This window comes from Phalacrocorax aristotelis, chromosome Z, assembly GCF_949628215.1.
Source record: "Phalacrocorax aristotelis chromosome Z, bGulAri2.1, whole genome shotgun sequence".
NCBI classification, from domain to species: Eukaryota; Metazoa; Chordata; class Aves; order Suliformes; family Phalacrocoracidae; genus Phalacrocorax; species Phalacrocorax aristotelis.
The window spans coordinates 49,857,056-49,883,905 of NC_134311.1; the positions used below are offsets into that span (position 1 = coordinate 49,857,056).

Here is a 26,850-nt window from a genome sequence, read left to right on the forward strand (position 1 = left end):
TTGTATGCATTTGCACAGTTTGAGGTTTTTTTCCCCTAATTTTTCTGAGTTCTGTCCAGGCTATTATTTTAAGAAAATGTTGAACAAAACATGTCTAAAATAAGTTCCATGAATAGCCATTGAGTTTTACAAACAGCGATACTCACATTCTGTTCTTCACATTCTTTTTCATTATATCATGTAGTTATTAAACTGGTGTTTTCCTTCCTAGTTTGTTTATGTTACCATCAGAATACTGACAAAATATAATATTATTTCAAGTTTTAATTATTTCAAGTTTTCTATCCTTGACATTGCAGTGTGAGTTTGAATTTTTTGGGGAAAGGTTGATACTGTCCTATTTTGGCCTTTAATGCTAATATAATCAAAGCAAGATTAAAAGAAACTCTTAAATCAAGAGACCATCTTTGATTCTATGAGTTATGATTGTTAGAGTGGACGTTCTTCACAGTGTAGTTTATTTCCAAGGCATTGACATTTACTACAGATTATTCCTGCTGCAGTGTAACAGCTCTAGCAAATAATAAAATCAGGAAAATTCCCCAATGTATTAAAATTTATCTGTCTGTTGTCGTAAAGATATGCTGAGATCAGTTACCAATTTTATTACTATCTAATTTTTTTGGTATTTTAATTATAATTATATAATGTAAATACATAATTGTAATGGTATAGTTAATCACAAATATTAATTTAGTATTAATATTTTAGGAGATATCAATAAAATAGAGTTTTACAAAGTTGAATAGCAGCCTTTTGGATTTTACAGGTGATATTGCTTCATTCTCTCTACATTCAGTGCGTCCTTTTTATTTTAGAAATATTTTACAATTTCATCTTTAATTCTTATAAGGGACTTCTTTCTTTTATATTTGTGCCAGTTTAGATTTAGGAATGAATTTCTACTTCTTACAGACCTGCATTGTCCAAGACCTGCTATGTGAATAATGACCTATACAGAAGGAAAGAGATGTAGAACTTTCACTACCATTCAGTATTTTTTACAAGTGGTAGTAATACCTATTTCTTAAAATATCTCCTATTGATAAAGTTAATATTAAGCAAGTTTTCCCTCTTCCCAATTAGAATGTTTACATGACCTTAGGTCACTTGTATGGTTTTGGAGGCTTTTTGTGGTTTAGTTGCAAAGAGAATCGGTATTAAGAAAGGAAATGTTTCTAAACATTTTTTTTCACAGGCTAGGGAACTTATATGCTTTTTTATTCACCTGTAGGAAGAAGAATACAAAAACTTCAGAAGGATCATAAACATTAAATAATCTGGGAGTAGAGCCTTTATCAAATGGAGGTCTCTCAGGATTCCTACACAATAAATTTAATAATTGTCCTAAAAAAGCTGATGTAAAACTATAGGGTACATATGTGGTTCTTTTTTATATAGTAAATATATATAAGATGAATAATAAATTTATATGGCTATTATTATTTGTTACATATAAAATAAATACCTTGCATGCAATATTTTTAATCTTATATGTATTTATTATATAAAAAAGAAATAAATTCCATATACACCTTATAGTTCTACAATAGCTTTTTTAGGATAATTGTTAAATATAATGTAAATAAACATGTATGTTTATAGACACATCACTTCCATTTCTTTTATATCCCGTCTGCTGTCGTGTCACAGTCTGCTTATAAAAATTCAACAGTAGACACCATTGTATGTGTGGGTAGTTGGATGTTGCTACAGAAAAGTAATGTACCTGTTCTGTATAATGTTAATTTACTCTTTGACATAGAGATTACTTCCCACATAATTTCACAGTCGTCCATTCCCTCTTTTCTATAACATGCTTTCAAATGTTCCTAGTTTCCAAAGTATTTCTGTGTTTAGGGCCTCTTGGGTATCACTGTGAGGAAAAGGTAGGAACCACTTAGGGTGACAGCAATGTTTATGTAGTTAAAAGGAGAAAACAAAATATAAAGGAGGACTGCGCATCAACAGATATTTTTTTAACTGTACCTCTGTAACAGAACAGTTGTAGAACATTGAAACTATGATAGAATTGTTGAAGTAATTTAAATAATATTTAAAGAACTGGGAATTTGAGTAATAATATATACCAGTAATATATATATATATATATATATATATATATATATATAAAAATATACACCAGTAATAATATATACCAGCAATTTCTATGTGAGACTCAGGATTGTAGGAGTTACTGTAGTCAGTTTGATCATGATGCATTTCATTAAACTTTAATAAGTTTGTGAATGAAAATTCACATTTGTAAATTTATTCTGGCGTCAGTTCTGTGCAGTGATCTGGATCACCCTTATACAAATTGATTTTGAGTGTGAGGATTGGGTACCAGCACAAGATTTTTTGTTTTGTCTTTTTCTCAAGGAGTTTCAAGAAGTCTCTCCACCTACTGGGAGATGTTTAGAAAAAAGCAAATAGCAGAACATTTGTTTGAACTCATTTGAAAAAGGCTTGCATTTCAGTTAGCGTTTTTCTGTTACTGGACACTAAACTGAATTCCAAATCAGATGGCTGTTTGGACTGCCAAATAGATGTGCTTATTTGAGATCTCAATTGCAGAAATAAAGGCAGCTTTATAGATAAAAATGAACAAATTGATTACACAAGATATGAACAAATTGATTACACCAATACATTCCAATACATTCCTGAATCCACAGACAAGACACAGAGTGATGTCTATATAGATAAATTCAAGCCTCGAAAATTCCTTTTAAGGTTTGGTTGTTCAATAAATGAGTATACATCTTTGTCCCAGATCCCAAGCTGTCTCTGACACAAAGGTTGGTGGAAGTTTGGACTGGAAGTTTGGGCCTTCCATTACACCATTTCACATAAACTTGTTTGATGTGGAAGTGTCTGTGTGGTAGTACAATAATTGTGATATACGCTGGGTTTTTTAGATACGCTATAAAGAAAAAAATACTAAAAAAGAAGAGGTGAATTAGCTAAACAGTAAAAATGGTGATTTGCATTTATTTGATACTTAAAGGAGCTGACTTGCGAAAAATAAGAATGCTTGAAGCAAATTTTTTATTTTTGGTTTCCAGAGTCTTTAAGAAATGAATAGGCAATAGTCACATGATTTGTGGAGGTAGTCCTGGGTTCCACAGTGCTAGTAAATGGAAAATTACTTGTGTGACGTAAAATTTCTAACTTAAGGCGACAGTGTGCACACTATGGACATTGAAAAGCATGATAGACTCATCTACAGGCACCTGAACTAGATCATCTTTTTGGATTTTATATTCTGTTTAAGACAGCAAGCATATCTACTTTTTACTTCCCCATGTTTTTTAACCTGTGATCTGCATTTTTCTGTTTATACAAGCATCTTTAACCTTGTGCTGGCAGCAGTGAAGGATCTGTTATAGGACAGAGATGAGGGCCGAGTAACTCTGGTTCTGGATATCAAGGGGTTAGAGGATTGCTTGGAATAAATTCTTATACACTTAATCCAAATGTTTCTGTTATTCTGATTTAAAACTAGATAAATAGATACATAATTGTCCTGTCCATAGTGTATCTTCTAGCACCTGAGGTGAGGAAGCAATACAAACTAAAACATTATCTCAACAGCTGAATAAGTTTCTTCAGTAGAAAACCTCTTTCAAAATTGATGGCGTGCTGCAGCATGCAGAGTACTAAGGAAAGGAAATATTTATAGTTTCTTCTCCTGACTTCTGATCCTTGAAATTAAAAGCACTTTCCTCACCCCCTCAGTTGCTGTTAACCATCAGGAAAAATGAGTCGCTTGTCTGGCAGAAATTGGTTTTACCAACATTAAGATGATGCAGCTGTCTTCAAAATACAATAATATACATAAGAGAGTCTGAAACATTAGCCCAAAATTAGACATGCCCCTAAAATTTGTGTTCCCTTTTCAGATATGCTGCTAAAGTTATGCAGAAAACCCATATTGTGTAGCTTTCCTTACGCTTTTTTTTTTTCTTTTACACCTAAGATGTACCGTTGGAAAGGGTTCTGAAGAAGTTTTCTGTTGACTAACGACAAGGTCCCTAAGTCATTTGCAACTGTGTACTTCAAATGAGGCTTTTCAAAATATTGAAAAATTGGTTACAGCTGGCTGCACACCCTGACAGTTGAAAATAAAACTCCCATACCAGTCATAACTAGAAATTCAATTTAGCTTATGCACAGTGAGAGCAACAAAACATAGTTTCTTTCCAAAGAGGCGACAGTGCAGTCAGAACTTCTACAGCTGCCTTTCATGCACTGATAATTAAAAAAAATCAAAACAAAATCCCTAACTGGAAAATACACACTCCCTTTATAATTACCTATTTCAAAGCTGTAATTGAGCATTTCATTATAAAGATGCTAATCAATCCAGAACAATACTCCTGGGACAGCATGCACGTCCAGAGACATAACGGTTATAATAGAAAAGCTGCAGAAACTTTACTGGGTTACGATTAGTTGCTCAAGCATTTCTGTTATGAAAGATGAAACTCCCACAAGGTGTATTGCAGTGTTCCATGTAGAACTTCAGGCTCATCTTCTAGGCTTTAGATATATTGAAAAAATAGATACTTTGTCATCAGTATAAATAAGTAGAATGCATTCATTTAAAAATAAAAAAAAATAAGCTGTCCTGCATCTAGGCAGATTCTTAGGTAAAACAAATAACTGTGAGCAAATGAAGCCAAAATAGGAACTGTCTTTGTAGATTATTGGTTTTTTAAAAATTCATTTCTAAAGTACCCTTATTAGTGTCTCCCTCTAAAACTTTCTAATGAGATTTTACCTCTGTGGGGCAGTACTAACACTCCAAAAGGAATGGTTGAGTCCTGAGTAACGACTGCCATTTACAGCCCTCTTTCATAGTGCAATGTGCACAGCTTTGGGGTTTTCTCAGAAGTCTGGCAGCCACAACATTGTGGCTGTTGAGACAGTGCTTCGTGTGGAATTTGGGTATCTGTCATGTGGGTGGCATCTTTCTGGAGAGGGTGGACAGTAACTTTCATCTGCCTATGTTTGGGAAGCAGTGTTGTGGTAACATGGAAGCTGACGTGGCAATACAGAGAATTCCATAAAATCACAAAGCACGTTTCCTCTAAGTATTATAAATAGTTTTATTTCATATTCTAATGAGAGAATTCATGTAAGCTGAGTCTTTGAAAGTTTTGAAATATTTTAATGGGACTGTCTGAAGGCTTAAAGTTACTGTGTACTTTCTTACAGGATTCTGGCTTTTGTGATCACAGCATATGGTATTTTGAACATTGTTATCTGGTACAAAGCACCAGGGTAAAATCCTAAAATGTTTTTTGATAGCCACCTGTGTGAACTCTTAATATTTCATTAGTTCTGGCTGGATAGAAAGAAGTGTGTAACTGAACGTTAGGCTCAATCTTCAGTTTGAATGTCATAGCAGTGTGTTTACAGACTACTACTTTCCAGCTAGAAATGAAAAAGCAGAAAGCAGAGGGAAAATGCAGAAGTCCTGGAAGTGTCCTTATGAGGCATGTGTCTGAAAGGCAGAAAGATTGTCTTTTCTACCCTCTGATACAACTTTGAACTCGGCCAGTCTGTCTGTCTTGTGACTGTGTGTCTGTGTTCACATGTGTATGTTCTTAAACATTCTTGCTGTGCAGATGTTGATCTTTGCTGGTCGTTAAATGAATTGCTTTGACTTTTATGTGTAGTTTTTTATTCCTTCTGATGCTCAGATTAGACTCTGAAACTCTGAATGACAGAGTTATAATCTAAAACACCATATTTTGCGTTTTCTCAGCCATGTATTTTTTATAAAAGGTGACAAACATAATTAGGTTAATAACCTTCCTTTTGTGTCCTATCTTCAGTCCAGTTTCTTTCTTACACTGTTTTACTCTTGATGTAGATGACAAGACTATCAATGGCCTCTGCAATTTGGTTATTTCAACAATTTAATCTTCATTAATATTTTTCCCTCTGATTTGTCTTGCTAATTTAAGAAGGAAGATATAATTGTGTGTTTCAGAAACTGTGTCATGTTCATAACTAGTGCGAGAGGTGATTAAGTATATATAAAAACCAATAGTATGTAGCAGGTTCTTTAGCAGGATGGAACCACTCCAGTATATGGGGAGAAAAACAACTGTTGCTAAATATGTCATCACCTGTGTAATATTACTGTGGACATGCATGCCCTGTCCATGTCACAATGTGCTATTGGTATGTATATTACAGCACTATTTCCATAGCTGTGTACAGTATAGTTAAAATTTATTCTTTCTCATACCTTTTATGAAAATAGCATTTGTTTTGGTGGTTAGCATGTATTCTCACTTTCTCACTTAGAACTGACCAAAGGAGGCTACAAAAGAAGCTGAAGACTACACAACATCCAAATGCAATTGACAGTTATGTTGGAAATTATCACCTTGTTGCTAAGGCTAGCATGTTTGAAAGACAGTAGAGTCACAGTTAGTTTTTCTTTAATACCAGCCCAAAAAGGTGAGTGCTTGGGAAGCTGCTGCAGGACTTACATTTGAAAAGTACTTGCTGAAATGTTTCCTGAGAAGGACATAAGAATAGGGAAGAATATACGGAATATACATGATGCATTTTAGTGTTTCTAGCAGTCTATAACAGACCAGAGGTCTAACAGAGATTTCTTTTTTTACCACATTCTGTTAGCTAAGATATTTGAGTGCCAAGTTGTCTGGACCCAACAATGTCAATGAAAGGTGTGGGTATAGAATTGGCACCATTTTAAAGCACAGAGGAAATCTTAACCTCAAAAATGAGAAATTACTGCATGTGTACTGCTTTGCACAATCTCCGATTGTTACAGTGTTAGTACAGTAATATGTTTTATGGTGGAAATCTTTTGTTGTTCTCTGTTTGCTTTCACCAAATCAAACACAAGAGGTCTGCTGGGATAAAACCTTTCAGCTTCTCGCTTTCCATTTGAAGGGGGTTGAGGTGTACGTTCTGTGAAGCACCTGAAGTGCCACTTGAAGCGGCTGTTCTAAGCCACTAATTAATTGTAATTTTCAATGGGGTTTGTAAACAAAACCACATTTTGAACCATGATGTCTGGCCCTGCTGATGATTTTACAATTTTGTTATCGAAACTGGCTTGTCAACATCAGGACATTAGTTTCGTATCTAGAAGTGTACCAAGTGGTACTTTCCTTAATAAGGAAGCTTCCAACAGTAAAATATCTTTAGGCTTTTGTTGACTTTTAACTCTTTTTGAGAGTTCATAACATTAGTTTTACTTTTTTCTTTAACTGTAATATGAATTATTTTATGTTACAAAGCTATTTTGTAGTTCTCAGCTTCCTTTTTCCAAAAGAGGAACTGTGGACAACTGTGGGCCATTATGCCATATCTTAGTATGGGAAATGCGTAGTGCATTTATTGCTTCAGGAAGTTTTTGTACTTTATTATCAAATCATTTTATAATGCCAACTACTTTTGAAAAATAACCATTTCAGCTCTCCATCTCTTCCTCTAATATGATTGTATTGCCATCAGCAATGTTATAATAAAGTGCAGTCAGGCTAAACTAGCTGCAGCTGGATTACTGTCCTGTGTGTACTGCAAATTCACTGTCTCAGTCAGCCATGCTTCAATCTGATTAGGCAACAAGTATATTGGATAGTATTGAAGCAAAACTCTAAAGTGAAAAGGAAAAAGAAAAGCCATAAAGGAAGAAATTGCAGAGTAATATAATAAAGATACCTTGCAATGTTGAAGTCAGATTTGACCTGTTAGCTCCAGACTTGCAAATATATTTCTAGCTTTATTTTAGTATCTGCAGTACCCAGTATGCTTCAGTTGCACGTGGACCCTAAAGGCGAGGCCCAACCTGAATGTTTCACAATTCCCATGCTGAAAAGACAGAGGAGAGGCAAAACTTCTCTGAAACAGGTGTCTCTTTAGATACAAGCAGTGTCAGCAAACCTATGTCATGTGTATAGCAGCGGAGCAGTAGGATCTTCTCATTGCTAGATTGTCCAAATACTTTCTCACGTGGACGAAGTCAGAGCTGGATTATTTCAGGGTAACTATAGCTAAGTAGTTTACAGGGTTCTTGGGTGACAGGAGTCAAGACTGGGGTATTGGCAGAGTTTCTATTTTTCAGGCAAGAAGTCAGTCTTAGCGGAAGATGTTTCATTTATCCACTTAACCTGTTATCTGTGGCTTTGTAACGTGGTTTAAATTCTTAGTGCAGATTCTCATCAATGTATTGCTTTAATATTTATTGACAGATAACATTGTATGTTTTTATCCTCTAGCAAGGCTATTTTAATCTCAGCAATTCATCCATTACTAGCACAAAACTTTTTTCTCATCCCATTATTTGGGAGCCACAGAGTTAAGAATGCAGAATGATGTTGTGAATTGTTTCTGCACTATGAATAAGTTCTTAAAACCTGCAGAAGTGACTAAGATGGCAAAAGTTTGTAAGCACTGATATATGTGACAACTTATGAATTGGTGGTTTAGTTCATGATTTCAATTGTGAGTGAAGCTGTATAAAGATCCGGCTAGGCAGGCTTTTCTGTGTATGGTTTAAATTCTATATGAACATCAGTATTTCTGTAAGTAAAAGAAGATGAACTTTTTAACAACTTTCTACATGAGAAAAACAACCCTGTGGTGTGATTTTTAATGTACTTTGCTGTCATTGAATTAATTTATTCGCTAAATTAATTTCTTTTAAGATACATTTTCTGTTTTGCATGGTAACAGAAGAATCTTTGCTGAAGTCCAAAACAGAATTACAGTGTAGAATCAGATTGAATATATTAAGTTGTTCAATATAAGCAAAATTCCACCTATCACTGCAACTCAGTGGTGCTTTTATAGAGGTGTATTTTAGAGGCCTGCTTGAAATCAGAAGTCTGCTGTTCCAGGGTGGGTGCTCACTCATGTTGGAATAACTGTAATAGAGAAATTCAGGAGTGATAGAGAAGCATTAAGGTGTATTGTTATCCAGGGACTGATAAGGCTAAGCTTTGGAACATTCAATATACCTCTCTCTTTTAAATTTCCTTAATCATGTGTTTGCATTTTGGCTTTTTTAAGAATAAAAACAGAATGAAGCATGGAACTTCTCCAGCAGGTCAACTATGAAAACTTTTATCATGTTAAATCAATACAAGAGTAAGCTAAATGTAGAACTTCTGACCATTTCCCTCATTGCTTTGTAAAAACATTTAATTCCCTTTAAAAGACACTGTTTTACCCAGAGGTATCTCTGAAGTGATTTTGGTTAAACAGATTATGAGCATTAATTTTATGCTTTTGTTCGTATTCTTTCTAGTCATGATTCAGCTGTCAGTCAGGTTTTTGCAGCCAAGATTTGTCTATAAAATATGCTTATTTTCTTCTTTAAGGAGGAAACTTGGTTGATGTGCAACAATATGAAGTACTGACACTTCTTCCTTGACTTGGTTCTAGTAATGTTTTGTATTTATTTTTTGTATCTCCTCACTTATGTATGGCATTAGAAATCTCTGGCTAGGGAATGGATGTAATTTAGGATTGTGGGTGTGATGAATGAAGTGTAGAAACAGAATGTCAACAGCTTTCTGTTTCAGTCTTTGCCTGCCACTTGTTCATAGAGAAACAATGTTTTTTTAAAAAATATAAGGTGTAGCAGTTGTTTTACCATAAGTCCTTGTGGCAGAGCAGAGATGACCGTGAATTAAAATCCTGTCTCTGAACAATTTCAAACTTCAGCAAAGTTGAACTAGAAATCCTGTTGGTGTAATAGCACAAATGAGCTCTTATATCTTCACATTCCTGTATTTCAGAATTTTGTAAGTTACTGTTTTTTTTCCATGTGGCTCCCTACATCTGCTATGACTTCATTTTTGTCTGAGTTCAGGCCTCTTCTGAGAGCTCTTCTCTGCTGTGCTAAATTTCTGGTTTGAGTTATCAAGCATTACATGCATATTCAGGCATGGAAAAGCAAGCAGATAAATAAAAGTAGTATTTACTTTTTTTTTTTTGTTCTAAGAATTGCCTCCAGGTTTGCATTTTCTGTAACTGTAACTGTCTTGGAGTACTGACAATCTCCTCCTGGTTGCCATGTTCGTGCCTGAAAGAATTTTTTTGGTACTAAAGTGCACAGACTACAGGGAAGTAGTTTAGTGTTCAGATGTTTTATTCACCCAGTTGATCCTTTTGAGGATAATTAGCCCATGTGCCCACACCCCAGTGCTATCATCTGCCATGCCCCTGCCGAGGAGAATTGTTTTGTGCCTTTGCACTGAACTCTCTGGGGGGCTGGACGTCTCCACTTCAACCGGTCTTACTGATAGATACCGCTAAGCAGGGAAAACCTGTCCCCTTACTTAAATATGTGCTAATGATAGATATATTACCTAGTTCCAGCTTTTGGTTTTCACATTTGTAGTAACAATTTGTTTGTCTGGGGAAAGAGACCAGAATAGCTGTTGTGGAAGAAATTATTCATAGGTAGCTCTTTCAGAGATATGTCATTTTTGACTATTTGATACAGCAGTTACATAGCATTTATCCTAAGATAAAAAGTTTTCTTTAAAGCTTCACGAAGAGAGTTTTTTTTTTAATAACAGTTATCTCTCTGTAGCTATTGTGATCAGTTTTCTACTAAGGAGAAGCCCCATCTTTCTGTATGTAATCTGGTACTGCAAACGCTGTTTGTGTTTTCACTGCCTCTGGTACCACACTACAGATGTAACAAACTATAGTCAGGACGAAATAGAAAAAGGAAGAAGAAACTGCTTCATTTAAGAATTAATAATGCATTAGATGAACATTTTACTTCAGAATTATGAAGGTGGCTTGGTGTGGAAGTTCATACTTGTTTGATAACTGCATTTAGTCTTTATAAGGAATTGCATCTCAATGTTAGTTTTCACAAATAAGCCAAGTATAGGCTACATACCAGATGATTATCAATTGCAAGGTTAGTACACTTGTCAGTAGTGGGGTTGCTGGCTGAAGCTATGATTTTTTTGTAGGTAAAGCTGAGGCAGACCTGTGTGGAGAACCTTGGTAACACCTGATTGTTTCTTGTCTTGCTTCTCTCCAGTGTTATCAGCCCATCATCTACATGCCTCCACTAACAATATGTCTTCAACTCACTTGAAAGAAAAAGGAACCACCTGCCATCTTTTTTCAAGTGCTTCTGTTAACTTGACTTAAAAAAACAGAAGTTAGTTATGGAGGCATAAGCAGGTGAAGGCAGAAAACAACAGGCAAAGGGTCTCCTAGAGACCTTAGTGTGTTTATCAGGCTAGCTAAAGCCATGACACTTGGAAGCAGCAAAGAAAGGCAGTACTGAGGGCTTTGGTTTTTATGATCTGAGTGATAATGAATATCACCTTCAAAGCAGAGACAATGAGTGTAGTATTCCTAACTGCTTGTATGTGCATTTAGAGTAAGGTAATGGAATTGGGGTTTTAATTAAAAACCAACCAACCAAACAAAAGCACCTCCTTTTTCTTCTCAACCTTTTCTTTGCCAGGTTTTGTGATCCTTCCCTTCATTTTTGTAGAGGATAAATGCATATTCACATATCAGGATCATGAGGTTTTTAAAATCCTCCTTTTTTCCCCAAGGAGATAATAATATTTTTTGTTAGTTACCACATTTAATATTTTGGTGAGAGTGTTTGGAATGTGTGAAAATGATCTCCAGTGCCCTGTAAAAACAGTTGTGTAGAACGATCACCTCTGTGGTCACCCTTTTTTCCCTGCGCTGCTCTCCTTATTAATTATTACTGTTGTTTCCTCTCCACTTCCTCCCCTGCCAAAGGGAGCAGTTTATGGTTCAGATGCAAATTTTAGTACCCATCACATTTCTGCCATTCACCTTCACATGTCAGCTGGTGTGTTTGCATGCCAATAAAAAGATAAAAGTTTTGTCCCCAAGTGAGCTGCATTTCGAGATAGTTCAGGGCTCTCTTGTAACTCCTTCAGCCTAGAAGAAGCAAAACCAAACTCATCTCTTCCTTAAAAGTACATTTCATACATCTCCATCTTTGTGATAGCATTGGAATCATTATGTAGCAGTTGGCTCTGATACGCTTGCACAGACGCAAATTGAGTCCGACAGGACTGATGTCTCATGGACTTTGCTGTCATTTGAAATGCTGGCATGAAGGTGGTAGTGATGAAAGGGGGGAGCTGAGCTGGTGCTTTCAGCACTTTGCCTATAAAGATTTCTCAGGTTTGTATTTTTTGATGGCAGTACCTGATTCAAAAGATAGTTTTACAAAAGAGATTCGTAACAGCCATTCTAACAGCTGCTCATGCCTTTTCTTCCTTGAGTAGATTCTTTGAGCTTCACACTGTACTGTAAAATGGGCTCGTTATACCACCCACAAATCTGTAAGATCTATCTAGAGGAATGGTAATTAGTATAATTTTTTCTCCGCCCTCTTGGTTTTTATCTTCACTGCAAGGAAACCACTCATGTGGTAATGAAAAAGGTAGTATCAAACGTGCCAAAGTTTATATGTTGTGGACCCCTTGAAAACTAAATTACATGTCAGTGTTATTTTAGTGACAACATCAGGCTGTTTGGGGATATCTCTAGTGTTTCCTGCGAGAGGGAAAAATATTTTTATATTCCTTAGCTCAGGTGTGGTAAAGTTGGACAAGAATGAGGTACTGTTTTTTTTAAGGTAGGTACTTGAGCTGTAATGCTGCCAGTGTATTATATTCAATTATGCATCATAATAAATGAGATGAATTGAATTGGAATCAGTTCTGTGCTGGATTTCTGTTAGGCATAATTCAGATATGTACAGGAAATCACAACAGGAATTTTAACCTTTGAGAGCTGTTGAACTATGCAATATGCTAGCACTTGATGTCTAGCTTTAAGAACAGCTCACGAAGTGGATTTTTCTGTTTTGTTCTTACCAAATGCCAGGGTATCAGCTCCCACTATCTGCTTGCAAGGGGACTTTTTATTCTTGATATTGAATCCACTTTATTCCCTTCTTGCAACATGATTATTCCACTGATGTATTATACTTATACTTCATTAACAATGACAGTTCTTGTGATTCAGAAGGTGCTGTTGAATACAACAAAAGATCCAGGGTGTGACATATGCTTGATTATGGTAGAAAAGGTGCACTGAGAAATATGTTGGATCAGTGCTAACATATACCATACCTTGAATCTTCTGGTATATGCCGGTAGGCTGAAATGAATAATTTTTCCTTTTCTTTGTCCCTTACCCTTTTGTCTTTTAAAATTGTTTTGCCTCAAATTATGAATGCCTAAAAAACCCCCAGAAAATCTCTGCCCCATTCTTGCTAACTGTATCTTTCTCTTTTTCTTATCTCTTCCATAGGCTCTGAAAATACTTCATCTGAAATTTCAGACCGGACAGACTTGCAGTGGCTTCTAAGCCAGTGAGAACAAGGCTGCCAAAACATGCTGGTGCCAAGCTGTCGGATGATGCACGTAGTCAGGCCAACGGTGGTGCTCCTGTGCTTGCTACTGTATGCTGATGCTGAAAGTAAGCTTACTATTCACTTGTGCTTCGGTCTAGGCCGTGATGAATGGTTTTGTTTTCAGCTGGTGTTTACTAAGGTTCTCAGAATGAATCTCCTTTAGAGTTATTCCTAAAACACTGCAAGGTCCTGTCTAGATCAGAACTAGTATTTGAAGAGGATTATTTATGCAACTTCCTTATTATTTTTCTTCATAATGCCTCTTTTCTTAAGGAGTTAATGGTTCCCCTTCAGATGGTGGAGACCACTGCCACAAAATTACATAGCCAAAACAAAGAACAACCTTGCTTACCAGACATTGATCAAATCTCTTAAAGGCATCTGTCATTCTTTGAATATTTCTTCCTTCACTTTGGTTAAAAAAAAAAAAAAAAAAAAAAGACACTGCCCCCCCAATTAATATCCAGTCCAATTAAAATTCCAGGCTCTTTGTAACTGCCACAGCAGCTGTTCTAATGTATTATTTCCGACAGCTGTCACAGAGTACAGTATCCAACCAAATCAAGCAGAACTGACAACTTAGTGGCTGGCCTAAATGTGTGACAATTCAGTGAGGAAAGGCACCTATGTTTACTTGTACTGAGGGGAAACTGTTGGATTTTGGTCGATTAGTTTACCTATTAATGGTAAGATAATATCTTCTTTTTAATTAGGAAATCATTAGGTCTGCCTTGTTTACATGTGTTACTTCTCCCAGCTGTCCTGTGGCTTCTCAGAGAAGTAATGTGCAAATTAGAAAACCCATTTGCTTTCCACCCGTTGACCTCCAGGTTTACTAGAAGCTGACTGTAACATTTACTACAAGGTGTCTGTTAACATTCACTTGATTGAGGGATATTTTCCTATTGAATCTTCCTGACTTTGTGCAGATACATCAATAACTTTGTTCCAGCTCTGACTTTCCAAGACTTCTCTGTTTTTTTCACACATCTGTGTAAAACAAAGGAGCAGTTGAATTAAATAGGAACACACAACAGTAAAACCAGTGTCAATAAGGTTGGATAAATCAGTTCTCAGCAAATGCATATTGAAGAGTTCCTTATGACTCCACTAACCACCTCACTCCAGGTATACTAAATTGCATCAGTAAAAAAAAGATAAAAAAATCTTTCAAATTCCACGTTTAATAAGTCTTCCTTCTTTTAACTGTAGCTCCATGAAAGTGAAGTAAATAGAAAAAAAAAACCAAAAACAAAAGGACAAAACATACATGTTTGTTGAGTACTGACATCTGAGATTCTTTGGCCCCTTTCCAGGTAGATAATGACTAGCTGGGATGATTGTGTCTAAGGTGAAGCCAAGGACATTTTAACACTTTAGCCAGCAAATAATTAATTGGGAAGTGGGCCCATATGTTGAATGTTTCTGCAGTTGTAATATACCACCTATTTTAAAAGCAAATTCTGTGCTTAGATATTTAGAATCTCATATAACTTTTCTGCTTCAGATAATGGAATGTCCAACCTCCTGTGGGAGAGTAGTTGTCGTGGTTTAGCGGCAGCTCAGCCCCACACAGTCGCTCGCTCACTCCCCCACCGGTAGATGGGGAAGAGAATCAGAAGGGTAACGCTCGTGGGTTGGGATAAGAACAGTTTAATAATGAAAATTAAAAGAAACAACAGTAGAAATGCAACGTAAAGGAGAACAACGAGAGGCGCAAAGCCCCGGGGGAGGGGGGAAGGGAGGGGAGAGGGGGAACGAACCGCCGGAACAAACCGCACGCGCCGCAGCCGCTCGCCGCCCGCCGACCCGACGCCGCGCCGCCTCCGCGCTGCCACTGCCCCCCCTCAATATACTGGTCATGGTGTCACATGGTATGGAATGAACCTGCCATTGGCCAGTCGGGGTCAGCCGCCCCCACCATGGCCCTGCCCCTCCCAGCCCCCCCGCCACGCCACGCGGCAGAGCGCGGGAAGCTGGAAAGGTAGCTGACCCCCACAGTGAGGAGAATTAACCCCTTCTCAGCCAAAACCAGCACATTCTCCACCCCTTATTCCATACCACTTACACCATGCTCAGGTCCCATATGATGCAATACAACCGTACCAACCACCACCCCTCCCCTTCCCATCCTTTAACATAATACACAGACATCATTCCCTTAGTTCATGGATCTTCCCTGTAAAATGTCCATTAAAATGTCCATTGAGTTCACGCAGTCCATGACTCTGGGCTCCATCTGTTGTATCAGTCTTTCCGGGTGGGAGAGATGGTGTGTGGCGTTGGGTTGCTGCATACCGAGTCAGTCATCGTTCCATCACTGCTGCACGGCTTGTTTCATAGTTGATCTTCCATGGGTTGGGAGGCTCGTACTCTGATATCATTGATACAACACAGAGGTGACACACAATATTATATAGCAGTTCACATTGTGCCATTCAGTTCATTGACTGTTTTCACCCAAAATCAAATCCCCTTGAGGCACACATCGGATTTCTCCGTCCTCCCGCATCACCCACCAAGTGCACCCAGGTCCTCGAGCAAAAACAATCCCACGAATGGGTTTGCCTTTGCCAGAGGCAGGAAGAACCCAGACTGTTTTGCCCAGCATACTTTTTGTGTGCACTACAGGGACTCTATCCCCTTCCACAGTATGTAGGATTTCTGACTGGGCACGGCCAGCTCGGTTGGCAGATCCCCTCGTGTTGACTAACCACGTGGCTTTTGCTAAATGTGTATCCCAGTGCTTGAATGTCCCACCCCCCATTGCTCTCAGTGTGGTTTTTAACAGTCCATTGTACCTTTCAATTTTCCCAGAGGCTGGTGCGTGATAGGGGATGTGATACACCCACTCAATGCCGTGCTCTTTGGCCCAGGTGTCTATGAGGCTATTTCGGAAATGAGTCCCATTGTCTGACTCAATCCTCTCTGGGGTGCCATGTCGCCACAGGACTTGTTTCTCAAGACCCAGGATAGTGTTCCGGGCAGTGGCGTGGGGGACAGGATATGTTTCCAGCCAGCCAGTCGTTGTTTCTACCATTGTAAGCACATGGCGCTTGCCTTGGCGGGTCTGTGGGAGTGTGATATAGTCAATTTGCCAGGCCTCCCCATATTTATATTTCAGCCATCGTCCCCCATACCACAGAGGCTTTACCCGCTTCGCTTGCTTGATTGCAGCGCATGTGTCACATTCGTGGATAACCTGTGCAATAATATCCATGGTCAAGTCCACCCCTCGATCACGAGCCCACCTGTATGTTGCATCTCTCCCTTGATGGCCTGAGGTGTCATGGGCCCACCGAGCTAGAAATAGTTCACCCTTATGCTGCCAGTCCAGATCCACCTCAGCCACTTCAATCTTGGCAGCCCGATCTACCTGCTGGTTGTTTCGATGTTCTTCAGTGGCCCGACTCTTGGGGACGTGAGCATCCACATGCCGTACCTTTACAACCAGTTTCTCTACCCGGGCAGCAATATCTTGCCACAATGTGGCAGCCCAGATGGGTTTGCCTCTGCGCTGCCAGTTGCTTTGCTTCCATTGCTGCAGCCAGCCCCACAAGGCATTTGCCACCATCCAGGAGTCAGTATAGAGATAGAGCACTGGCCACTTTTCCCGTTCAGCGATGTCTAAGGCCAGCTGGATGGCCTTTACCTCTGCAAACTGGCTCGATTCACCTTCTCCTTCAGCAGTTTCTGCTACTTGTCGTGTAGGACTCCATACAGCAGCCTTCCATCTCCGGTGCTTTCCCACAAGGCGACAGGACCCATCAGTGAACAGGGCATATTGCTTCTCATCTTCTGGCAGTTTGTTATACAGTGGGGCTTCTTCAGCACGTGTCACCTCCTCCTCTGGTGATAATCCAAAATCTTTGCCTTCTGGCCAGTCCATAATCACTTCCAAGATTCCTGGGCGACTGGGGTTTCCTACTCGAGCCCGCTGGGTGATCAGTGCAACCCATTTACTCCACGTAGCATCAGTTGCATGGTGTGTAGAGGGGATGTTTCCTTTGAACATCCAGCCCAGCACTGGCAGTCGGGGTGCCAGGAGCAACTGTGCTTCGGTACCAACCACTTCTGAAGCAGCTCGAACCCCTTCATATGCTGCCAATATCTCTTTTTCAGTTGGAGTATAGCGGGCTTCAGACCCTCTGTATCCCCGACTCCAAAACCCTAGGGGTCGACCCCGGGTCTCCCCAGGTGCTTTCTGCCAGAGACTCCAGGTAGGGCCATTCTCCCCGGCTGCAGTGTAGAGCACATTTTTTACATCTTGTCCTGCCCGGACTGGCCCAAGAGCTACTGCATGGACTATTTCTCGTTTAATCTGTTCAAAGGCTTGTCGTTGCTCAGGGCCCCATTTGAAATCATTCTTTTTCCGGGTCACTTGATAGAGAGGGCTCACGATCAGACTGTAATTTGGAATATGCATTCTCCAAAAACCCACAACGCCCAAGAAAGCTTGTGTTTCCTTTTTGCTAGTTGGTGGAGACATGGCTGCTATTTTGTTGATCACATCCATTGGAATCTGACGACGACCGTCTTGCCATTTAATTCCTAAGAACTGGATTTCTCGTGCAGGTCCCTTCACCTTACTTTGTTTTATGGCAAAACCAGCTTTCAGAAGGATTTGGACTATTTTCTCACCTTTCTCAAAAACTTCTTCTGCTGTGCTGCCCCACACAATGATGTCATCAATGTATTGAAGGTGTTCTGGAGCTTCTCCCTGTTCCAGTACAGTCTGAATCAGTCCATGGCAAATGGTAGGACTGTGTTTCCACCCCTGGGGCAGTCGATTCCAGGTGTACTGGACGCCCCTCCATGTGAAAGCAAACTGTGGCCTGCACTCTGCTGCCAGAGGGATTGAGAAGAATGCATTAGCAATATCAATTGTGGCATACCACTTGGCCGCCTTTGACTCCAGTTCGTATTGAAGTTCTAGCATGTCTGGCACAGCAGCACTCAACGGTGGAGTGACTTCATTCAGGCCACGATAGTCTACTGTTAGTCTCCACTCTCCATTAGACTTCCGGACTGGCCATATGGGACTGTTAAAGGGTGAGTGGGTCTTACTGATGACTCCTTGGCTCCTCAGTTGGTGAATGAGTTTATGGATGGGGATCAGAGAGTCTCTGTTGGTGCGATATTGCCGCCGGTGCACTGTTGTGGTGGCGATTGGCACCTGTTGTTCTTTGACCTTCAGCAACCCCACCACAGAAGGGTCCTTTGAGAGACCGGGCAAGGTAGACAGCTGTTCAGTTTCCTCCGTCTCCAAGGCAGCTACACCAAAAGCCCACTTGTAACCTTTTGGGTCCTTGAAATACCCTCTCCTGAGGTAGTCTATACCAAGGATGCACGGAGCCTCTGGGCCAGTCACAATGGGGTGCTTCTGCCACTCATTGCCAGTTAGGCTCACTTCGGCCTCCAATACAGTTAGCTCTTGAGATCCCCCTGTCACTCCAGCAATGCTGATGGGTTCTGCCCCTATATAGTTTGATGGCATTAAGGTGCACTGTGCGCCGGTGTCCACTAAAGCTTTATACTCCTGTGGGTCGGACGTGCCAGGCCATCGGATCCACACAGTCCAGTAAGCCCGGTTATCCCTTTCCTCCACCCGGCTGGAGGCAGGGCCCCTCTAGTCCTGATCATGGCAGTCACAACTCACTTCCTGTAAATGTGAATCAGGAGTCCCTCTATTACACTTAGAAATAAAATCTGCGCTTCTACTCCTCTGTCTGGGGACTTGCTCGCTGGAAACTGGAGCAGCAGCTTTCCTGGAAGAGCCTCCCTCAGTGACTGTTCTTCCTTGCAGTTCATGTACTCGTGCCTGTAGGGTCGAAGTAGGCTTGCCATCCCACCTCATCATGTCCTCTCCGTGGTCACGCAGGTAGAACCATAGGGTGGCCCGTGGTGTGTATCCCCTTCTTTGAGCCAAAGGACGCTTATTCCTAACAGCTGAGACACTGCTCTGTCGAGGTGGGGAGTAGGACAGATCTTCTTTGAGTTGCTGGACCTCTTGGGATAGTTTCTCCACAGCAGAGACAAGCGAGGAAGAGATATTTGTGTCATAATCCCGGAGTCTATCTATCACCTCTGCCACCGTTGGTGTCTCGTCATCTTTCCAGGACATCACTGCCAATGAGTTTGCATGCGAAGATGGTGCGCTCCGTACAAACTTCCGCCACATGGGTCGTGTGCACTCGGCTTCATCTGGATCTTTGGATGACCGTTGATCATCCAGGTCACCATAAATCACCTCAAACACAGCTAATTCCCTGAGATACTGGATGCCTTTCTCCATAGTTGTCCATTTTCCTGGGCGATATGTAACATCTTCTTTAAAGGGATACCTTTCCTTCACTCCAGACAGGAGTCGCCTCCAGAGGCTGAGGGCTTGTGGTTTTTTTCCAATTGCTTTGTCAACGCCCCCTTCCCCAGAAAGGGATCCCAATTGTTTGGCTTCTTTTCCCTCTAGTTCCAGGCTACTGGCCCCATTATCCCAGCATCGGAGCAGCCAGGTGACAATGTGCTCACCTGAACGACGGCTATAATCTTTTCGCATATCTCGCAACTCGCTTAAGGACAGGGATCGGGTGGTCTCTATTTCATTTATTACTTCTCCCTCCTCTCCCCGCGATGGCCCTGGTTCTTCATCATCCCGTTCTAAACGAGTTGATGTCCGCTTCCAATATTTCGTCTTATGTATGGGGGCAACTGATACTGGTACGGGTTTATTTTCTGAGCTAGCTCCGGTACTTGTTGTAGGGGTTTGAGTGGCTGCAGTGCCTGTTGTCAGGGCTGGATTGTCTACAGTGCCAGTCACTTTGCATTTCAATCCAGAGACATTCTCTTCCCCCTGGGGGCACTGAATACTGTTGAGCAGGGCTCGGTATGCATGGGCCAGACCCCAGCACGTTGCAGTTATCTGTGTCTCTCTGGAGTTCCCAGCGTAACAACATACTTTCTCCAAATATTCTACTAGTTTTTCAGGGTTCTGCACTTGCTCGGGGGTGAAACTCCAAAACACTGGGGGTGCCCACTGCCCTAGGTATTTGCCCATGCTATCCCACATGCCCTGCCACTCGTAACTATCAAGCCTCGGGGCAGATTTCTGGGTGATATTCTTAAGTTGCTTAGTCAAAACCAAAACAACATGCCCAAAAACTAACAATGACTGCACCTTAACCACCCAAGGATGTTCAAGATACAAAAACGTTGTTGTAACAAAGGCACAGACATCATAGAACAAAGTTGCAAAGGTATTATTCTGTATTTCCTCCATATAAAATCTCTCAGAGGAGGAGGTATAATTGCTAATTGCCTCAACAAGGTGGTATCCGAAGTACAGTAACGGTTTCAGCAAAAACCCCAAATACCAGATAAAGCTGAAAACGAGTGTTTGTATAACAAATCTCGTAGGCAAAACATTACTAATCACAGCAGAACACAGCAGACTCAAACAACCAACACCGATTTTTAACACCAACTGCAAAAAGGACAACATGGTGCTGGGACCAGCAGCTGTTGTTATCTCCAACCCTCGAGCCCCACGTTGGGCGCCAAAAAAGACTGTTGTGGTTTAGCGGCAGCTCAGCCCCACACAGCCGCTCGCTCACTCCCCCACCGGTAGATGGGGAAGAGAATCAGAAGGGTAACGCTCGTGGGTTGGGATAAGAACAGTTTAATAATGAAAATTAAAAGAAACAACAGTAGAAATGCAACGTAAAGGAGAACAACGAGAGGCGCAAAGCCCCGGGGGAGGGGGAAGGGAGGGGAGAGGGGGAACGAACCGCCGGAACAAACCGCACGCGCCGCAGCCGCTCGCCGCCCGCCGACCCGACGCCGCGCCGCCTCCGCGCTGCCACTGCCCCCCCTCAATATACTGGTCATGGTGTCACATGGTATGGAATGAACCTGCCATTGGCCAGTCGGGGTCAGCCGCCCCCACCATGGCCCTGCCCCTCCCAGCCCCCCCGCCACGCCACGCGGCAGAGCGCGGGAAGCTGGAAAGGTAGCTGACCCCCACAGTGAGGAGAATTAACCCCTTCTCAGCCAAAACCAGCACAGTAGTGAATAATTCCTTGGTTTTAGTAACCCCTATGAGGTATCAATTTTCAAAAGGACAGTCAAACCCCAGAAACTCCTTTGTTAGCCCTGTACTCAGTAGAGAAAGTTATAGTTTCTGTAATCATGCTATGTTAAAGAGAAGGTTCCCTCTTCCATCGTTCTTCTCTGTGGGGAAGGAGGATAGTGTTTTTGAAGGTTAGCATGGAGTTTGCCTCAAAACTGGCTGGTGTCCCAGTACAGTTTTAGGGGAGTTTTCAGATGCAGTTTTCCAGAACTGCTATATTCCACTTATGATTCTTTTTAATTTTAAATAACATGAAACAAAATAGAAGTCAGCTGCTAGCCTTTGCTGACTAGGGCTAGGAGGACTTCGTGGTATTGCTAGAATCTGTGGAGTGTCACACAGAGAGTATAGGTTTTAAGATGCACAAAGATCATCTTTTTGTGGGGCTTAGTGAAACAAGCCTGGCCAACAGTCTTAAAAGAATCAATCTTAAAAATCTTAAAAGAAACTAAGAAAGAGTAAAAATGAGGTATTAATAAATACTAATTTTAGTATTAATATTAACTAATAGTGGATAAATAGATTCTTAATGATATTCTTTACAGAACTAGTGTTACTATCTTGATAGGAGGAAAAAGCAAAGGTCTCTTCAGATAAGAGATTAATTACTTGGTGTTTTTCTATTCCTTTTAGACACTGATTTATACCATACTGCCATATTATGCGATCATTAATAATTTCATGTGGTTATGTTAATAGATAATATGTCAGGAGTGCTGTTCATGTAAGCTGGAAATACCCCACCCTAAATACCACTGATCATCTTTCACAAATGCACAAATCAGCTGAACTTTGTGCTAGAGGAACTCACACAAACTAATCCTTTATGATTTTGTATATTTGTCTTTGTAATTAGTAGGTATTACTAGGCAGAGTTAGAAGAAGAGGATGGCTAAACAAAGATACATTAGGTTATCTTCTTGGAGGGATTTATAACGTTGCGGTATCATCCATGGTTATTACTTAGTATCTATTGCCTCTTGTTATTATTAGCTAATAGGAGAAAGAAAATGACAGTTTAAAATACTTACAAATAAAAAAAAACTGGAAGATTAAAAAAAGTTAAAAGGTTAGAAAGATTAAACCAAAAAAGGTGAGGAGTACTGCTAGAATTTTCGATCTCAATTATGATGGAATAATTATTCTATTAACTGTTTATTTTATTTAAAGGAAATAGAAATGCTTTAAGACAAACTCATTTGTGCTATGTGTTAGCCGAGATTTTAGGTCAGAAACTTTGTTCAGACATTTTAGAATAGAGAATAAACAGAAAATTATGCTAAGAAGTGAAAGACTAGGTATCTCTGGTTTTACTGTTTCTCTGTTAGGGAGAGAATTGAACTGGACAATGTAACTGTCTAAGAAGAAGAATGTAGCTTCTCACCTGCAGTTTCTCGTTGAAAATACTGTTGACTTGTTTAGAATTTTGAAAGCTCTATTTCTATTGGTCTTTTCTGGTTTGTTGTTAAGAGTTTTTGCCATGTTGATAGTGGTACTGTGAAATGTAGGAAGTGAGTGAACTCTTACATGTACCAGGTGAACATGAAATGGTCATTTAAATAGGCAGGCTTTTATCTAGTCTGGCTAGCTCTTATTTTATGGCAAAAGGCTTCTTTTTTGACATTACCTTTATTTTCTGTTTATTACTAATAAAAGGTGTGACTGAGAAACTGTACAAATGCCCACAGTTTGTATAAATTAACATAATCCTCTTTTACAAGGTGAACTTTAGAGTTGAAACTGATTTTTCAGCTTCATATATCCTTTCCTTTCTTTCTTTTTCTTTCCTTTTCTTTTCTGCATTCCTTTTCTTTCCAAGAAATTATAGAAAGAACCAGATGTGAAAGGAGAGATAAGAACCTGATGCAAGATTTTGTTCACTTGCACTGACTTGATATAAATTTCACGTGAAAGGATGTGATATACCTAACACAAACCAAAGAGGCTTGCAATAGCTAGATGGCAATGCAATGTTTCCTGTATTCTAGTCAGATTTGATGATTTCATTCCCTTTACTCTATAGTGCTGAAAACCATGTAGCATATTCCTATGAAATTAAAGAAGGAGACTATGACTGTCAAGTGATTAATATGCATAGGCTTTTAAGTTGCATAAATATTTGTGTATACAGATGGTATACATTATACAGTATGAATTAAATTGTGTGCCATATATGTGTTTATATGGCTCCACATAATATTGCATTAATGCTGTGAGTTGTAAATTAATGTATTTCTGTTTTACCAATGTAAAAGAGGAGCTCTTTGAGAGTCACAGTAACATTTTACTCTTATACACTGTACTTCATTTATTTGGAAGATATGCTGAATTTTCACAGACAGTTATTTTATGGGCTGGGTGAGAGATAGAACAGGATCAGTGAGCCTTGTGTGTGTAGACACACAGAAAGATGTATCATCTTCTTGCAGGCTAGCCCTTCTCCTGGATTTCCTGGGAACTTGAAGAAAAGTTCCTGCCATGCTGGAGTTGGTCTGCCCTCCACTCTTGCAGATATTGCTCCTGTTTGTATAGTTCTTTGTAAAAAGCTCCCAGACCCTACTGTTGTCCAGGGCTCTTCTTGAACTTCTTCACAAACATTTGGCAGGACTACATTATTTCCTTCTAGTGGGGAGAGGGCACAGAAGGTCAGACAAAAAGGACAAAATTTTTGTCTTTTTTTTTTTTCCTGTCACCATGGAAAGGCCATGCCTTCCTTTTTTATCATCATTTTTCTGTTGCTAGCACCAAGGTACTACAGAGGAGAGGGTAGATCCTGACATTGCCACTGCATTGTATTCTTTCCAGAGTACTTGCAAACAGGTAAGGAACTCATGCTCTTCCAGCCTTACTGTGAAATGACTATGAGTGGCATCCAAGTAACAAGACCGCTTCATGCTTTTGAAGAGGTTTCCAATGGGAATCCTTAGTAGTTCTTTCCTGTTTACGTACTACCCTCACAGCTGAGGAGAAATGAGACATCTTTGTTTCTCTCCATCACTGTAAAAGACCACAAACTGTGAAATGTGTTGGCATGGGCTGATAAACTCTCTTGTGGCCACCTCTCAAAGGGATACAGGATGGAAATGCCAAAAGACCCTTCCCTGGCACCCTGTATGAGTCTTGCTATTAATCCAGACTCTAAGCTTACGCTTGACTGAGCAAAGTAAGCAAAATTGAAAGGTGGAAAAATTACCTTTGCTGTCTTACTTTTTATTGTTATTAAAATGAAGTGTTACTTGTAAGTTTAAGAAGTGAAAAATCTTCAAGAGTATGAATTTTTTTTAGTTGCCTTAATTTTTGTTTGGTGTTTGTAGAGGAGGTTGTTAAAGAATTCTCTGAGGAAAGAAAATGTTTGTTTAGCCTTCTTGTTTGCAGCAGGACAATCTGCTTGTTCACAGTGTTTATCATTGGCTGCCTTGTTCTCAATGGTGTAGATGGCAACTGTGTTAAAGCAATACTTCTACTGAGAAATTAGTAATATCACATCGTTTGTCATAAGAAAAGTACTTTTTTCCATGTTTTCTAAAAGAAGTGGAAGAATAGTAACTACATAGAAGCTTTCTGCAGATTAATCTTTTTGATAACAAGAAGCATATGTTTCAGAGACTCTTACATAACAGGTTTCTTTTCAAACTATAGAATATGATATACTATTATCTTTTTCTGACCTCTGTAATGATGAGGTGTCAAGTTAATCACTTAGCTCAAAGAGATATAAAATACTTTAAAAATGGTTATTCCTGGTCTTTCCTACTATCCCAGTTTTTGAAATTCAGTTGTTTAATTTGTATTAATAGAATCAAGTAATACTCTGCAGATATTCTGCATCCTGCTTTTCAGTAATTAAATCAATTCCCACAGCACACATCCTGTTCCTTCTCCAGCCTGAGAAGGGCCTGGTCATTAGCACTTCCAAATTCCCTGCTGCATTCCAGTCATTTTGTCTGTTTAATTATTTTCCTTCGTGCTTAGATAAATATCTTATACTCTGACATTTTTCTTTCGCTGCTTCTTTTGAGATGCTATTTTATAGATAAACCACAATTCTTTCTTCATTCAGTAGAAGTGGTTGCAGCTGATTTTAAAAAGGCAAACTGAAATACTAACCATAAACAATACATTTATTGTATATTGCTTCCATTCCCAATTGTTTGAAATGTGAATAATGCTTAGTTTGCTTTCTGGCTCTTGATGCATATGTGCCTGTTAGAATCATGCTGTCTAATAGAAAGTCTTCACTATCTTCTCTAGACCAGGATCAGGAAGGGCTAAAACTTAGTGCTGGCAGGACAGTGAGTACTTTTAAAAAATGTTGGGGTGATTGAAACAAGTTCTTGTTTAAATAGGATCTAAAGATGGTAGTTTACCATTGGTGAAATCAAACATAAGGCATCTATTTTAGCTAACAGTGTGCTGCTGCGGCCAAGAAGGCCAACAGGACGCTGGGTTGCATCAAAAAGGGCATCACCAGCAGAGATAAAGAAGTCATTATGCCGCTCTACTCAGCGCTTGTCAGGCCACACCTGGAGTACTGTGTGCAGTTCTGGTCCCTGCTATACAAAAAAGATGTAGACAGGCTGGAAGGGGTCCAGAGAAGGGCCACCAAGATGATCAAAGGACTGGGAAGCCTGGAGAGGATGAGGGGAAATGGACATAAGTTGCTCTTGGGGAGATTCCGACTGGACACGAGAGGGAAATTTTTCACAGCGAGGACAGTCAACCATTGGAATAATCTCCCCAGGGAAGTGGTTGCCTTGGCCACATTGGACACTTTTAAGAGTTGGCTGGACAGGGTGCTGGGCCATCTTGTCTAGACTGTGCTCTTCATAGAAAGGTTGGACCAGATGCTCTCTGAGGTCCCTTCCAACCTGTGATTCTGTGATTTTTTCCTCTACTTCTTTCCCTTATTCCATTTGGTTCCTTCATTTTGTTTTTTAAAGAACACCTGTATTTTCCTTGTCACTACTGTTCTTCCCCTTTTAAGTTTTTTTACATTCTTTGACAAGCCAAAACCCATTCATGCAGTCCACATTGAAAGGTTTATTTCTAAGCACTTGTCTACAACATTAAACTAACCTAAATAGATTTTCCAAAGTAATTATCTTGTAGTAAATCTTGCAACTGCACTTACATGTTTTGCACTAAAAAATCCCCTCTTCCAGAGTAGCTTCATAAACACTATATGCAAGCAGGCCCAACACAGAAATTATTTACTTTTTTTGTATGCGTGCCTTTTGGTAACTGGTACTAAATTTCCATCATATTAAATTTAGATTTAAATTCT

General features: G+C 39.7%; 1 protein-coding gene across 6 annotated transcripts in view; it reads left to right on the top strand.

The window, feature by feature from the left end:
• The window catches only part of PTPRD (protein tyrosine phosphatase receptor type D), a 458,392-nt gene that overhangs the window by 156,285 nt on the left and 275,257 nt on the right, over positions 1-26,850 (top strand). For all 6 annotated transcript variants that reach the window (XM_075078277.1, XM_075078282.1, XM_075078275.1 and 3 more), the window contains exon 2: positions 13,339-13,506. In XM_075078277.1, the coding sequence (XP_074934378.1) occupies positions 13,422-13,506 (85 nt within the window). In that variant the 5' untranslated portion in view covers positions 13,339-13,421. The remainder of the gene's footprint in view (positions 1-13,338; positions 13,507-26,850) is intronic.